Raw genomic sequence first — 17,500 nt, forward strand, 5'->3', positions numbered from 1 at the left:
CAGCTTCGTCCATTCATTGTATCCGACTCAGCCGTGATGAGCTGTCAGAGCAGAGAGAACAGGAGCTGGCAGATGTGACTGTGTCCCTGCTAAGGTGTATAGTGACTTTAATCTAAAAATAAAACTAGTGCCCACGCTCATCACCAAGAAGGAACACGTTACCAGAGCAGCAGCGCGGCTCGCTCAGGGGTGTCTTGGTAACAATGAACGGCTGTGACACAGAGTTCATCTAAGAAAGGCTACAAAGAAATATGCATCAGGAGGATGAATTGACTGTTGGTTGTTGATTTTTTCAACTATGAGAATAAAAATGATCTATAAATGCCTCCTTTAAACGATTGAAAAGTCAAATTTTTAAGACGCCAAAGTTCCATAACTTCCTGTGAGCTCAGAGAGTTTAAACCCGCTCTTCTCTTTCAACTCCCTCCTCCCTCTGTGATAAAAATAGTCTTCAGATGACCTCTGCAGGTAGTCGCTCTTATCTGCCGTGCCTCCGGAGCTGCCGATAACTCGCAGCGCCTTAAAAATGATATGCTTTGCAGGGGTGTCTGGAGACCCGAAAGGGTTGAGAAGCGCCAAGATTGATTGTGTCAGCTGCTGAGAGGTTAAAAGAAAGTAAGCTAATAAGAGGGCTCGGAGCCAAAGTCCCAGACCTGCAACACTTAAGCCATCAGTCTGAAGCTGTTAGCAGAACAGGCAGCAAAACCACAACAAGAGCACAAGAGAGTGGGGGGTGTTCCTCCACACTCTCTGTATACTCAAGTTTAGTTTTTTTTTTTACTGGATTTGAACACTGGCTGGAGATTAATCAATATATATCAAAACTGTAAGTGGAATATCTGAAAACTTTCCTTTTGTTTCCAAAGATAAAAAACAAAATGAAGGAAGTGAGTGAAAATTTTTGGCATAAAAAGACTCAAAACAAGAATTTAAAGTCTTTTTCCTGGTTTATCAGATTTGAAAATTTCTACAAAAATGATTAAGGCCATTGAATAAATGCATAAAAGAAAAGTTGACTTACTGAGTAAAATTAGATCTGGAATTTGTTAACTTTCTGCTTAGTTCAGTAAAAACGAAACTATAAAACAACTGATGTTGAATCCTTCAAAGCCCTGAATTCCTACTTTATGAAACAGCTTGCTTCTATTTTTGGACGGGAATGAACTTGTTGTTTTACAAGGGGGAATTTGGTCTTCATTATCTCTTACAACTTGAGAGTGGGCCGGGATATGTTTTCCAATCACCAATCAGGATTTAGTGATTTCTTGATCCAAATCCATTTGAAACCCTTGGGGTAACCACATCACCGTATTTGCTGAATGAAAACAGACAAGCTGTTCGGAGTTTATCTGCAAGTGATCGATTTAATTTGAACTTCAAACGTATCTAATCTAATTTATCCCAACATCTGTGTTGGGAACTTACTGCAGTTACACGAATAGTGGCTATGTTTGGAGAGAAGTTTGTGCGTCCAAAGCCAGAGCCAGGCGGAACACCAAAACCAAAAGCTTCCAGTTGTAACTTCCGAGCAGGACAAAATACACTGATGTGGTTATACTGGATTAGAGCAAAGAAATCAGCGAGCCCTGAACACAAGCTGCACTGCAAACAAAGAGCTTTGTGAGGAAAAAAAAAAAAAAGCTAGAAACATCCCGCAGTGGCAAGAAAAACCATAACCTGTGTGTTAGTGAAATGCTACGATTGTGCTGCCAGCAAAGCCAAAAGGTTTTAAGTTTCAGTAACTGTCTGGACAGTCAGACAGGGGCGGGCTTTACCGGCTGCAGGTTGTGTGCCGTTGTTACTTGGCGTTGTCTTATTCCCAAACACAGCATCGAAATCTACAGTCATGGCCGGGGTGGTCTGCTGCAGATGCTGGCTCTCCAATCCTGAGGGATGCAGTTAGATATTACCCATTAAAAACCTTAAACTGTATTAGATAACTGTAGGACTGGGGAAGCTCTGAAATAACTCTAGATTTAAACATCAGATAGTGGTTTAGGCTGCTCCAGTTAGGATTCCAACACCTCCCACCAAACTAATCCCATTAGATTGCTAACATGGACATTACAGTCTCCTGCATGCCGCCATTGTTGTTGCTGAGTAACGTGGGATTGTGCTCAGGCTGTGGGGAATGTCGAGGCTTTCATTGGAGTATTAAGCCTGTGCAAGAGGAAATCCAGCGATACACCTTTTGTTTTTCTGTCTTCATCCACATCCCTGCTGGGGATTAGAGTTTGAAGCCTTTAGAGAGCGGCTGTCTTTGTGGAGTCCGCGAAAACAAGAATACCCGACAGGAAACACAAGAGAGCCAGAGCACCGCAACGTCTATAAATAAATATGATGAGACCGCTACAGCTAACCTTCCAGGAAACATGACAGAGACTCACTAAGGGGAATCTAGAAGTGTGGAAGATTAAAAATGACGGTTACAAAGTGTACAGTTTGACCTTTAATGTGCATTTAAAATAGCTCTTAAGCGTTTATTGTGAAATGTTCCCATATTTAAGTTTTTAATGATATCTGTCATATCTAACTGTTGTACGAAGTTTGACACCACTCTAAAAATCTGCTCGTCATATATGAAGCTCCAGCCAGCATCTGGCTAGCTTAGCTTGGCTTAGCTTAGTTTAGCTTAGCACAAACATTGGAAAAAGCTAGTCTGGCTTGATTCAAAAAGGTAATAAAATCCACCCACCAGCACTCCTTGACTTGTTTCATTTGTGATAAAACCTTGGCTAACTGGAAGCTTCAGGGTCAGGAGTTAGGGTAGCCCCTTAGGCTAACCCTAACCTTCCTTTGTTACCAGTCTTGCTGCTAAGCTAACAGATAGAGATACATCATATGAATCCTCTTATCGAGCTCTTGGTCAGGGGACAATTAAGACTATTTCCCAAATTACTCTCTAACTTATAAAAATATATATCAGATTCAGTGATCTACCCACTGATAGTATATAGAGGGTAGATCTTTAAGCTAGCTCTGACTTGTCATGCACTTATTCTCTTTAATCCTCTGCCATGTAGCCTGTAATGCTTTAAGCTAACAGTGCTAACTCAACCAGCCGACGCTGGGCTGAAATGTCATATTTTTCAGAGTTTCGGTCGAGTGGATGCTCAACATTTCTGCTGCAAGAAGATTTTCATCCACTCTGACAAACAAGAAAACAAAGACACGGTGGGTGAACCTCTGCTGGCACCGCCTGTGACTGGAGTGTGAACACATAGGATTTGTTGTTATTACATAACGCCGCGAGGATTTACAATAAAAAAACACCTGCTTCCTTTTTTTTTGTTCTCGTTTAAATGACACACCAGCTGCTTCATGCAAGACTAGTTTTTGGAGAGAGGGGATGAAATAATGATGGGGTGGATGGATGGTTTACACAAAACACAATGAATGGGTCGGAAAATGGACCAATAGCAAAGTGGATGACAAGCTAGAGGAAAAACACACTCAGACTATTTATCCGTTTGTGCTAGGAGCTAAGAGTCCATCTTATCTGCATGTCTGCATCCCCTCTGAGGTGTGTGTTTGTGCACGTGTGAGTGTGCAGGTAGCGTACCTCCCCAGGCACTGTTGGCGTTGGAGATGGAAGGATTGCTCTGCACAGCGGGGATGAAGGCCGGCTGAAGATCAAACAGGTCACTGTTCAGATTGGGCACACTAAGAGGCGAGAGAGAGAGAGAGAGAGAGGAAAAAGAAGGTGAAATAAGAGATTTAAAGTAAGAGAGAGGGGTAAAGAAATAAAAACAGCGAGCCAGGAGAGGATAAACAAAGAGAGGAATGGAATTGACGGACAGAGACAGAGCTTTAATATTTAATCAATCTCTTCTGAATAGCCAAAGTCACCACTAAAAGTGTTCGATTGTCGCAGATAAAGATGAATCCTCGCTCTCTGGAGAGCTGTAAAAACTTCCACAGAGCAATAAAACAGTTAGGAGCTGTAAATTCAGAGCCAGTTACTCTGTTGTATTTCTATGTTGCAGCCAGAATACGTTTCTGTGATTGGAGGGAATTTCACTGCATCAAAAGTTCAAATAAAACACGTTTCAAGAGCAGCAGGTTGTTTTAAGTTACAGCTAATACTAATACTAATACAGGCTCATGAGTGTTTGCTCTAAGAATTCTGGGAGCTGTAGTATTTAAAAGCTCATCCTGAAGGGTTGTGAATGTTTAAGGAGTCAAAGACTTGAGCTAACATGTTTACCTGTTGGCAGACAGCGCAGAGCTGAACAGCTCCGGTGTCGGTGCGATGTGGTTGTTGTTGGCGCTGCCTATCGACTGACTGCTGGGGGAGGCGGAGGGCGGAGTATGCACGCCAATCTCCTTCAGCCGCTGGTCCTGAAAACACACACACACACACACACACAGAAAGTCAACATCATGCAGTCAGGAAGACATTGTCAAACAGTCACTTCCTTTTGCAAATGAACAAATAAATTAGAGCTCAGTTTCCCGTTAAGTCAAATCCTGGAAAGAGGCAAACACACATTCTCACGCACACAAAGTAAATTGAACTCGAAGGTGTCCACAACGACACAAATAAACACGGAAAAATAACTCGGAGGAAACGGCGTCCAAAATGTTCAGGCGGCTGTCCTCCTGTAACTTTGAGTGTTTTCAGAGTCCTTCTGTCCTTTCAACTCGCTCTCACAGCGAACATGCCCAGTGTGGAGTAATGACAGTAAGAACATGAGAAGAAAAGTTGAATTTGTGTTCTTTGGTGATATTTTGAGAGCGATTGGCTTCAGAAAAGACAGACTCAAACTCAGGCCTTCATCCAAGTTAACTCCTAAAAAAAAACACTTGATTGCTTGTTTTCCTGTGCCAGCGAGGGCCTGCTGGTGTGGGATAAAGAAAACACAATTTAATGACGGACGATTAAGTGAAAGTGTTTAAAAACTAATGATAATAGTTTCTAATGACGATTAAAAACAAACAAACTCTGCAGCTCGCTTTCTGTGGGTCTGTTAAAAATCCCCCAGCACATCTAAAGGCTCTGTCGTTAGCAGAGTCGGGATGCTGCCTTCGCTACAATAGATGAAAGTCAAGAACGAACTAAAGACATTTTCAGATATTCACTCCTGAAAATATCTAGATAACTTCAGGAGATTCTCTTGACCTGGTTGTTCACATATTCACCTCACAGCGGGAGACTATCCCTGTCAGACGGGAGAGGGGGCGGGGGGGTCTCCTGAGGTAAGAAGTGATGTAAAAAAAACAAAGACGTGGAAGTGGCCGAGTCCGCTATATGACGCTGTATAGAGATATAAACTTTATATCAATGCTATGTGTAGTTCAATGGAATCCCAATATCAACCAAATAGCACAGAACATACGTCACTCCCCCCTCCGATTGGCTCGAGCTGAATTCTCCGGATAATATCCTGCTGCGTTCTCACATCAGCTTACTCAGACTTGCTGCAGAAAAAATACTAGAGGGTCTGACAGGAGAAACTCCGGGGGAAGTCTGAGCAAAAATATTTGTTTGTTTGCGTTCACACATACAAATCCTCCTGGAAATATCAGGAGTTTTTCCAGCAGATTTCTGCAGGTGTGAAAGCTCTATTATAGTCACTTTTAGTTGATTTTCTGTGGTCGTTGTTCTTTTGTCCAAATCGTCTGTCGTTTCGTTCCACATCAAAGTCCCCAGAGTGAGTTCTCGACTGTCCTCTGGGTTCAGACAACACGATATAGGATCGATGTTTACGATTTGAAATCGGTCCACTAAGCAGATCACATCCCTCTTAACACACCTCACACCACAGGGACATCTGGAAAGATCGGGGGAGAGGAATGGAGCTCAAGACCAACCTGTTTACTTTGTCGTGTGTACGCTGCTTAAAATAGTTAATACAAAATGAAAGGTCAGAGATGTCTCAGATATTCGGATTGGTTGCGTTGTCGTCGTCTATGACGGTAAATGAAGCGTGGTTGGGTTTTGAAACAGTTTGAAGACATCACTTTAAGATCTGAGAAAGGCCGACGACCATTAATTACATTTTTTTTTTTTTTTACATTTAAAGGCGTGTAATCAACCAATCAATCTTAGAAAAAATGATTCAGGTTAATAAATAACAGAATGATTCATTACTTTCTGTTCAGAGGTAAGCTACCCATCTGGATAACACAGACAAACATCTGGAAGTTATTTGACCTGCTGACAGAAGATCAACACGTCTTTACTTTGAAGCTGCTCCGACACCTCCAAAAAAAATCTCTCCGACCTCCTCCACACTTTCATTTCTTGCATGAATTTAAACATTTGGCTCCAGGGTTAGTGTAATGCATGCTGGGAAATCTGACAGCCAACAGCTTCCCATTAGCCATCCTTTAAGATGATGTTATGTTCTGGCATTTTGTGAGTAATGTAAACGTGTAAATAATGCACGAGGTTAAGATTACACCTACACATGGGACAACATTAAAGATCATCAGCGTATTGATTGATTTTTATTAATATGTTCTTATGCTCATTTATATTTGATTTCCCTCTGGGTCTACTACTGTTGACCTCATATCTCCTGTGGGATCGATGCATTTGTGTCTTATGTGGGAGCATGTTCGTGGGGGGGGGAAGCAATTTAGAGCAGGACAAAAAGGTGGAGATGTGGAGTATGGATTGTCGCAGTGGGAATGGAAATTGCTGCTTTTTCCTGGGAGCCTGTGGGGGTTTTTATCTACACACAGTCACTGCGGTGTTTTTGATGCGAGACGTGTTCCTGTGACGTTTATTCCCCCCCGATAGTGATCACAGTACTACACGGTCTGTAACGCTCCCTACAGAGAACTGATCCACTTTGATTAAAACACATTCTTCTTCTCACTGAAGACGATGTTTACGTCGAAGTCAGTATGGAGGTTCTATAAAGCAGTTAAAGCCCCAAAACTATGGAACAGCCTCCCTCTTCCCATCAGGTCTGCATCCTCTACTGACTCTTTTAAGTCCCTTCTAAAGACATATTTTTATATGTTAGCATTTGAGTCCTCTGGGCCTGAGTAGATGGTTCTTTCATTCTAGTTATTGCTTTCATTATCTCTCCTATTTATTCTGTCATATTTTATTTTGTGTTTTTTTGTAATATGTTGTAATCCCCTGTAAACTGTTTCTTTGATGCATTGTACAGCACTTTGGTCAGCTGCTGCTGTTTTTAAATGTGCTTTATAAATAAATGTGACTTGACTTGACTATTGTTGCTACAATTGTCAGATCAGCGTTTTCCAAAAGATGCACTTACATCTACCAGGTGAAGATGCCGCAAAAAAAATAATTACTGGATTAAGATTTCTCAACTCTCTCTCTCCGTTTGTTTCATGAGAAATCATCAGAAAAACAGGAAACGTTTCCTGTAAAGTTCACAGCAGATGAGTTTTTTGGGTTTTAAGCAGACGCTTGCTTTTGGAAATTCAATGACTCTTGTTGTTTGTGTTCGTTGTGTTTCCTCTCGCCCATTTGGGCTCTACTCTACTAACACAGTGCACACATCGCTGAATGAGCTGCTTTCGTCAACAAAGCTGTCAATCATGGCATCTATTTTGCCTGGGTTCTTATGATGGTTCTTATGATGGTTCTTATGATGGTTCTTATGATGGTCGGGTTTTATATATCTGTTGGGTATCGTGCAATATGGGTTCTTTCCTGTTGAATTGTATTTAATTATTTTTAGTATTTTGCATTTGTTATGTTCTTCTGTGTTTGGTTTAGTTTGCTTTGTTCTTGCTGTTTGTCGAAGCACTTTGTAAACCTGTGTTTTTAAAAGGTGCTATATAAATAAAGTTATTGTTATTTAAACCATTTATACAGTAGCTCAGTCTGTAGGGATTTGGGATGGGAACAGGAGGGGTCGTTGGTTCAAGTCCTGGTGCGGAACAAGTCTGGAATATGTCTGGAGGCTAGAGAGCTGCCAGTTCACTTCCTGAGCACTGCAGAGGTGTGTGCAGACAACAGAGTGTAAAAGTCATTTCTCATCGTGTCGGAAAAAGAAGATGACTAACCGTCACGACGAAAACCAGTTTGAGAAAAAAACAGATTTCTCATTTATTTTGATTGCGTTTTTCTGAAAAAAAAAAGAAGTCCAATTGACTTCGTGGCTTAGGCGTCATCGTTTAGAGGGAGCGCTCATTGGAGCAGATAAATAAACAGAATCTCCTGCTGTAGTGGATCCTCTTCATTGGTATTCTGACAGCGTGGAGGGGAACAAACGGGAGCTGCTGTTATTGTTTGGGCTGCGGCCCCCAGCTGGACAGAAGCTGCGTGTGGAAGTGTTTCTGTTTTTTTTTTTTCAATACGAGTGTGTGTGTGTGTGTGTGTGTGTGTGTGTGTGTGTGTGTGTGTGTGTGTGTGTGTGTGTGTGTGTGTGTGTGTGTGTGTGTGTGTGTGTGTAAAGTCCATATGGACAGCAGAGCACTCAGACAGCTGTAGCCGAGTATCGCTGTGACCCCTGCTCACCCCTCTCTCTCTCTCTCTCTCTCTCTCTCTCTCTCTCTCTCTCTCTCTCTCTCTCTCTCTCTCTCTCATGATCTCACTCGCTCTATCTTCAAAATAAAAGCCCGAGGTAATCAGTGGACCCTGGCAGGAACAGGGCGACCAAGGGCACAGAGTAAACAGGGCGCTAAAATCCAATCAACCACACAAACACACAAACACACAGAGACACACACACACACACTCAGAACCTAATCTGACAGCAAGTACACAAACTACACACAACTAAGACACTGGCAACACAAAGATACACATACTGAATCTTTTCTTCCAGGATGTAAGCATAATTTAAACACACACACACACAAACACACACACACACACACACACTGTACAGACTCAATTACAGCTCGCTGTAAGGAAAGGACTCCCGGGGCTCCGAGCGAGAAATGTCAACACATTTTACACTTTGACTTTTCTAGCGTTGTGAGACTCCCGGCCTTTAGCGTCGACCGCAGCTCACGCTCACAACACAGAAAAAAAAAAAAAAGTTGCAGAGAAATCTATCAGCAGAACAAGTCAGATGTCTACAGGACAAAAGTTGAGCAGTATACAAGTTTTTATTTTCTTTTTATAGATTTTTTTCTACCTTTTTATCAGGCTATAGTGTTACGTAGTTGCTGCAGATTTAAAGATTGTTGAAGATGCCGTTTCACTTTTACGGTAAGTTACCGCTTTATTGTTATTGTCGTTTTTAAGACTGTTGTGGATATGATTACAGTGGGGGGATTTGTAAATCCAGTGTACCCTCCCCTTACATGAATAACTACGAGATGAGTCAACGTTTAACCATCACAAAAATGTTCAAAGTTAACATCAGAATCTGGTTTATTTGCCTTGTATTCGACACAGACAAGAAGTTTTTTAGACTCTGATACTCAGAAGCTCTCTGTTCTTTCCCAGTGCAAACAAACACACAGAGACAATATTTACACAAAGATTGAAACTAGATAGGATAGACAGACAGATACTGGGAGAAAATGTTCTCTGTGTATTTTTGTATCTACTACTTTGGATGTGATCTGTGTGAGGAAGAATGCAAGTTTGAGAAGTTTGTTGATTGTAAAAACACAGAGTAAGTGCTGAATGAAGCTACAGCCTTAGTAGCAAAAAATTGATTGACACAAACATAGTGTTGTACTTGGTCTACAATCTGAGCTGAATCCCAAAACAGTGAAGAAGAAAGCCTGAATAAAATGAATTATTATAAAAGTAAAAAAATGTTACAGACCAGGACAAACACAATAGCGTATCCAGATATAGACATAACTTAATACCTGCTGTAAATGGGGCAAAAAAACGAAAAGAAAATGCTGTTGAAATGGGACTCTTGAAGTCGCTGAGAGCTGCTTTAAACTGAGAAAGAGGTGAGAGCTGTGACTGCTCGACCTGCTGCTGCAGCTGCAGCTGCTGCTGGTGTTTCTGCTGCCACAGCACTGAGTCTTGACCCCTCGACTCAGAGGGGATTTTTGGTACAGAAGCTAAAAAAAATGGTTACCTTAAGAGCCTGCAGTCTGGCCTGCTCCTCCTCCAGGGCCTGCTGCTTCTCCTTCTCGTCCATGCGGCTGAACGACATGCCGGTGGAGGAGAGGGACGAGACAGCGCTGGACAGGGTGGACGCTCTGCAAAAAACAGGAGACAAGCTCAAAAACTTCTACTTATTCTCTTGACTTATTGAGTGGTGTTAAAAAGTTGTTGTTTTTTTTTATAGAAAACATGGTGGAAAATGAAGGATGTCTACCTGGTGTCTGCATTTAACTCCTTGGTCTTTTTGCCCTCCAGAGAGGCCAAATGCTGCTCCAAAGCCTCCAGAAGGCTGCTGGGGGCCTGAGGAAATCAAGACATTCAGTCAGAAACTCAACTTCTTGACTTGTGTTTTTCCACTTTCTCTCTCTCTCTCTCTCATATGCACAAAAAAAGACCCGCCCATACATATGCCAACACTCACACACAGCAGCACCCAGGAGTTAGTCAGTCTCACAGGAAGGTAACAGAGTGCATCAGGCTCCAAGAATAGCCATGGCAACATGCAGCAAACACTCGCACGGTTAGAGCTCAAAGGAGAGAGAGAGAGAACAAAGGAGGAGGCTGAGAGACAAAGAGCGAGGGGGGGGAAAGGTGGAGAGTGGAGAAGAGGTCGCGACACTTCCTCTCCTGACTTTTGCGTGAGCAGAGGGCGATGATTTCTCTCCTGTTTAAAAATGTTCTATTTAAATCCTTTTGCTGTGTTCGAGCGTTTTTTTGTCTTTCTTATCTGACAGTGTCACTCGTCCTGTCACACCTGCACAAAAAGACGTCTCTGCTCGGGTTTAAAGCAAATCTCTGCACATTCATTCCACGAGGGGATTGAGATTACGCTCTAATCTTTTTTTTCACCTTTTCTTAATGACTAGTCCAGATAAACGTCAGAGTGTCTGAAAATGCTTCTTTTGTTGTGATTAAACTCGGGCTGAACCGTTCCTGCAGCACACATGAAGTGAGCAGGTTTACCCGGGGATTGTTGCTAAGCTACTGCATGAAAAAACAGCTGCAGACTCCAAGTTGAGCATCCGATCGCTCGCACTGCACAAGACGGCGGACTTCAAGCGCTCGTTAAGTGCCTCATTAATGCTCCAAAAACCACAAAAAGAAGAAGCAGCTCAAACAGAGCGAGACGTCTCCATTATTAAGCAGACAATCAGAAGTTCTCCTGCGAAATTTAACAAGCAGAAAAAGAAATCTTTCTCAGCTTTTTTTTTTTTTTTTTGGCTGAGGAGGAGAAATCCTTCCACTGAGAAAATATATGACAACGTCATGTCTGCCTCTCTCCGTCCACAAGAATGCAAAGTGTGCTGTCAGTCGGGGCAGCAGACACGCACGCAAACACACACACACATATTAAGGAATGTTTTGGCTCCGGAGTTGTTAGCACTCGGCTAGACGGAGGCTTCTCGCCAAACTGTTGCCTGGTTGTTAAAGAAACAGACTCTGAAGAAAGAAGGAGAGATCGGCTTTAACTGTCTGAGTTGGTGAAAAGAACTTTAAGTCTGCAGAGTCAATATTTGCTCCGACACAGAAACTCAGCAGCCGGTTTTCTTATCTCTTGACCGTCCTTTTTTTGCATTCTTTAAATGTAGCTTCCTCAATCCAAGATGTTTGGAGATAAAAGCCGCCTTTCAAAGGCCGAGACAAAAACATTTTTAAAAAGAGACTAAAGTGAGAATACAAATGCCATTTGTTGACACCAATCTCTGACAATTATTAACCACCAAGCCCGCCATCTTGTGGCCAATCTCGGAACCTATTGGCTAACATATGATGACGATAAAGACTCTTAGAGTCAAGGCCAATTTTTCAAGGTTAGATTAGCAACCGAGGACTCCCAGCACAGATTTAGGGTTCGGTCGAGTTGCAGTTTGTGTGCAGCAATCCAACTCTGGCTGGGATGATGGATGTGGGGAAAAACCAATATAAGTTGCCTTTTGTTTTAAACAGGAGTGGTCGCACTACCTCAAATTTAACAACAGGAGAAGATCTCTATCTCGATGATTCTCTGCTAACTTTTTGTTTTTCATTGTTGGATTTATTCACCTGATTATTGGACTGATAAAGACTAAACATACAGGGCACCAATGGCCAAGCGGTTAGGTTGCACACGATGCATGGAGGCCTTCAAAGTGGGTGACCCAGGTTCAAACCCAACCTGTGGCTCTTTTCTCGCATGTCATTCTCTACTTTCTTCTTTGTTTCCTTCTCTATCCTCTGTCATATCAAATAAAAAGGTATACAAGTCAAAAATACACCAAGGGTAAAATATTTCCTTTTCTGCCTTGCTGAGATTTTACATTCACGAGACTGGGACACAGATTACCAAGAATGTCCTTGGGCAGCCAAAAATTTTAATCAGTTCATCTGCGAGTCCAGGAGGACGTTTCTGCCAAAAACTCCCAAGAAATCGGCTCCAGGATTCCTCTTATGTGGCTTTCACAGTAAACGCGATGGGTAGGATGTGCGCACGGCTGGACAGAAACTCCCCAAAAGTAAAAAGAAAAAAAACCTCTGACCACGACTGATGCCCAGAAAGAGGCATGGAAACAGAAACGCACCCGCCCAGTCTCCATAACAAACAATGCAATCTTTTGACGCGAGAAGTTCATTTGTGAAATATTGCTCAACCTGAGAGAGATTCCTCTTTTTCTCCCCTCTCATTTTTGTCCGTTCTCTCTGATAATGCAGGGGTTATTCATTATCCAAGCACCTCCATGCAGGGTGGAAGCCATGATGTTGTGCATGACAAAACATGAAATAAACAACATCATAAGGAGGAGGGAGGGAATCTAAGCGAGCGATTGGAAAACCTGGTGCAGGGATTCTTTTTCTTTCTTTCATGCAAATGCAAAAACGGAGGGGTGAAGCCTCATTTTCTATTCATGAGCTTTCATGGCCTTTTGCTTGTCGTGCCAGCGTGTGTGTGTGTGTGTGTGTGTGTGTGTGTGTGTGTGCAGATTTGTGTGCAAGAGAGCTACAAGCAAGCCACCTGAGGCCGACACACTCATATTGAACTCAGTCAACACCCCGTCGCTCCACAAGGGGAAAGGGAAAAAACACAAGAGCATGCCTCTGAGTGTATGAGGTGTTGGTGTGTGTGTTGAACACACACGTATACATCATACAGTCACGCGTGCTGTATATGATATTCATGCAGCGGGGGTTTGGGGGGGGTAAGCAGTACAGTATGCAACCCACCACCTACAAGGTAAGATCCTTTTGTTTTCTGCGACAGACGAGGGAGAAGAGAAAAAGGTCTATTTAACGACCACACTCAGTTTTACTACGAGTTTAACACCCACACAGTCCATCCACACGCCGTTAACTTCCCGCCCTACGCTCGGTAAGGATTTTTTTAGAAATGCATGAGCACAAGCCATCCAGGCTGGGAAAAAAATGTTACAGTTGTGTCCATGTGTGGGAGATCCTTCCACAGATTTCTTGAAGCAGAAAAGCACCAAAGGGGCAACTTTCAATATCACAACGTGCACAAAGGCCTGAAAGTTTACTGAGCTGAGGATACTGTTACACTCCCTCCCACCCACTACACTCCACCAATGAAAGGCGTCTGATCCAACCTTCACAACAGGGTCCTAAGACGCTGACTAGACTCTTCTCCTCTGTCGCCCCCCGGTGGTGGAATGAACTTCCAAACCCCATTGGATCTGCAGAGTCCCTCTGCACCTTTAAGAAAAAGCTAAAGACCCAGCTCTTTCATGAATACCTACTAACTTAATGATGATGGTCTCCATATTATTGATGATGATGATGGTTGTGACGATGGTTTTTGTTTGTTAACGACGACTTATAAGATGGTTTCTATACTGATTAGAGCTCTCAAGAACTGCCCTCAATGTTGTGCTTTGCCTCTGGTCACTTCCTGTCAGCACCTGTGTGTCCAATCAGACTCAAAGCTGATCGTTTGCTCTTACTGACATTGTTCCCTTTTTTCTAGATCCTTGCTTGTGTTGTTCTTACTCTCTGATGTACGTCGCTTTGGATAAAAGCGTCTGCTAAGTGAATTGTAGAATTATACTATCAGGGTTTGAAACTCTTTAACTTGCTGAGTCCCAGTTTAAGGGCTGAATCCTTTCGAGGGTGCATTCGAAGACCAGTTGTGACACAGCGTTGCGTCGCAGGCTGTCCATTTTCACAAATGCGTCTGACTTTCCCCGGGCCTCGTAGGATCCATCCGATGAACCCCTTGGTCGCCCAACATTTCCCAAGATTTACTGCGCACCAATTCAAACAAGATTGTGACTTTCAAGCGGCCGACGATTAAACTTTCATATGTAAGTCATTGTTTCCATCTCAGTCGGATAGCTAACGATGCTAATGTTGCTAATGTTAAACTAAAGGGACCTTCAAACTACCTTTAAAATAAAAGTACAAGTTACATGATGTCAGTTTTTATTGCAGCTGTCAAGGTTGCTAGGCAACAGGGGCAATGCTTAGACACCAATGGGTAACAGCGTGAACAGCTGGTGGCACAAACATGAAATCCTCTGTAGACCGGACCATTTCAGTCCTGACTGAGCGGACTAAGAAGACGACGAAGACTGGGTCCTGTTGAAGGACTATTTTTTTTTTAAAAAAGAAGCAAAATTATGTAATTCCAAAAATGTGATTAAAAATGTGATTAATCGCGATTAAATCGGGTTTAAAAATATATCCTTAGAAAACCCTAGTGAAAAATCTATGAAATAATAGTTGATAGTATCACAGTTTTAAAGACTGAAAGGAGGATAAAAAAAGGATTTACAAATAAGAACTGTATCCATGTGTGGTGGTCTAACCAGGATTGTCTACAGCCTCTCTTCTTTCCTCTCATAAACCATTAGGAGGAGGATGAACACAAGCTGGAAGCGATTCCTCTGAATTTGAAATGAGAGACAAAGGCAGCTTTATCCTTGACGATTAAGAACAGAAATCTTGGAGTCTATTCCCTCTTGTTTTTAAAGCCCTTTGTTGTAGTAATTATGTTTATTCTGGGGGAGATACAAGGTCTAAAACTCACTGTTTGTGAAGGTTTTTTTTTTTTAAATCCATGTGATGTCTAAACAGGCCAAATAAACACACCTCCGCCTGTGGTCGGAACTGTAAGCAGCATTGAGACGTGAGAGAGGAAGCAGGAAATCAATTGAAGTTTGAGGAGCGCTGCATCGACTCAGGTGAGACGAGATGGTCGAGTGGAATAAATGTGAGTGGGTGGAGAGAGAGAGAGAGAGAGGAGAAGAGAGGATGAGTTGAAGAGGAGGAACACAGGTAAATGGAGGGGTGAAGTGTGGTGTAAGTGGATGAAACCACATGGAGGGAGGAGAGGAAGCGAGAGGAAAAAAGGTGAGGCGTAAGAAAGGGAAGCGGGAAAAATGAGTTAGAAGAAGAAGAAGAAGAAGAAGTGGAAGGTGAGATGTACACTGACCTGTGAGAGATCTGGGATGTCACCCTGATCTATTCCAACTTGCTGTCGTCAAAAACAAAACAAAAAAAATTGGAAGGCAGGAAGGTGGGATAAAATGGAGAGGGGGGGAAATAAAAATAAAAAAAGCAGAAGGAGGGGGGGATCCGTTTGAAAAAAAAAAAAAAGATGAGAAAAAGAAAACAAAACAGGGGATCATTACTCCATGCAGTGGCAGTGTCGACATAAAACGACAACAGAAATAAACAAGGAAAAGTTTTTTTCGACATGTAGGATTGGCTCATGAAGCCGCCAATCCTGACAAAGTGATTGGACGGTGATAAATGTGTCTGACCAATGAGAGAGCGGGGGCATGGACGGACTGATGGATAATGAACACGTGAACACATTTATAAAGAGGACAGCTATGCCCAAGTTTTTTCTCAAAAACAACGCGAGACACTTGTTGACTTTCAGGACACAGATATAGAACATGAAGTCCTGGACACTGCAGTAATGAACACGGCCCTTAAAAAGGTTTACTTCTGCAGAAGAAGAAGAATTAGAGTTGCTGAAAGTGGGCTCGTTAAAGGTTCCCTTCTGGATATTTCATTCTTGTTTGTTTATCCTGTGTTTTTATCTTATTTTAATGATAGGCAAATAAAAACACGCTCAACTCCCTTTCAAAATAAAACAACTGGGTGCTGAATCCCCAACAAATATTTGAACAAGAGAAACGGATAAGGACAGCGCTCCAAATTTGTATATTTATTATAAGTGTGGCAATTAAATACACAAATTTGGAGTGCTGTCCTTATCCGTTTTTCTTGTTGTATTTTAAGACAGCTCGTTCTAAATGAAAGTATGTTTATGTTACGCTCAGAGTATTCTCAGTCTGTGGAGGTTTGACAGTGAACCAGAATCTGGTAGGGCAGATCAGTGTGGGGGGGGGGGGGTTGTAGAGTCACATGTCGCAGACCTTCTTACCTTTTTCTGCTGTGTAACACAAACTCTACAGGTTAGATTGTCAACATAATACATCAACATAACACAGAACCGTTCCCTTCAAGATGAGCCCCCCTCCCCCCCCCTCCCCCCTTTGTCTCAGAAAAAAAATGAGTATCAGAACATTTCATACTTGTTGTGTATGTTTCATGTCATGTCTTTGTAACCTGCTACTGGATGCTTTGAATTTCCCTCGGGATCAATAAAGTATCTATCTTCTATCTTGTATGAGCATGTGACAAATAAAAATCTTCAATCTTGTTTTTAAGTTTTGCAGCATTTTTTTTTTCTTATAGAATTTGATGACAAACTGGGAGAATGATGTTTTAAATGTCTAATTTTGGTTTGGACAGCTCTGTTCAAAAAGGATTACATTTTTTTTTGTTTTGCTCCTCATAACGGCTTTCATACGGATTGGTTCCAAGATAGAGTCCGGTATTGGTCCATTGGAAGGCCAAGACTCCTTCCCTCTTTATGTCCTTGTACCATAAGAGTGCTTTCAGCAAGGGGGGGGGGGGGGGGGGGGGGGTTCTTTAAATATTGATGTCCCCTGAAACTCCGACAGCCTGACCACGGTTATTCTCGGCAGAAGAAAGCTGAACGATGTCTGATGATCAGATTTTAAATAACCCTTCACATGTTTGAGATGCGCGTCTTAAACCGCATTTTAAAAGACAAAGGGGCGCTTTTATTTTGAAAGGCACATGAAGGCAAAGAAGATAAAGAACTACAGTCGCTGATTCTCAATGTTTCAACCCTGCAGGAAAATAAACCCGGGGAATGAGGGAAGAGGGCGCGAGAGGAGAGCAAAAAAAGAAAGAGGGATGATCTGTGGGCACGGGGCGAGGGAGAGCCACGCGAGTATCCATCTTTGTCAGGAGGAGAGCGAGGAGAGCGAGGAGAACGGGGAGGAGGAAGGATTAGATGGAGGAGTGTGGGGAGCAGAGGGAGAGAGACTTAACGGAGCGCCTAACCACATCCTCCATCTTAAGGGTTACTTTGGGTGTGTGTGTACGGTTTCTGTGTGTGTGTGTGTGTGTGTGTGTGTGTGTGTGTGTGTGTGTGTGTAGAGAGAAATGTGGGGC

At 42.5% G+C, this 17,500-nt stretch overlaps 1 protein-coding gene across 8 annotated transcripts in view; it reads right to left on the reverse strand.

Moving 5' to 3' along the window:
* The window catches only part of si:ch211-200p22.4 (phosphatidylinositol-binding clathrin assembly protein), a 90,562-nt gene that overhangs the window by 23,840 nt on the left and 49,222 nt on the right, over positions 1–17,500 (reverse strand). For 3 of the 8 annotated variants that reach the window (XM_065950974.1, XM_065950976.1, XM_065950973.1), the window contains exons 8-14: positions 15,435–15,476; positions 13,218–13,238; positions 10,227–10,312; positions 9,984–10,107; positions 4,208–4,341; positions 3,563–3,663; positions 1,776–1,886 (exon numbers count right to left, since the gene is read on the reverse strand). In XM_065950974.1, coding sequence (XP_065807046.1) covers positions 1,776–1,886; positions 3,563–3,663; positions 4,208–4,341; positions 9,984–10,107; positions 10,227–10,312; positions 13,218–13,238; positions 15,435–15,476 — 619 coding nt within the window. The remainder of the gene's footprint in view (positions 1–1,775; positions 1,887–3,562; positions 3,664–4,207; positions 4,342–9,983; positions 10,108–10,226; positions 10,313–13,217; positions 13,239–15,434; positions 15,477–17,500) is intronic. The other 5 variants (XM_065950975.1, XM_020649357.3, XM_065950978.1 and 2 more) reach the window with 5 other exon arrangements.

Source organism: Labrus bergylta, chromosome 22 (assembly GCF_963930695.1).
Source record: "Labrus bergylta chromosome 22, fLabBer1.1, whole genome shotgun sequence".
Lineage (NCBI taxonomy): Eukaryota > Metazoa > Chordata > Actinopteri > Labriformes > Labridae > Labrus > Labrus bergylta.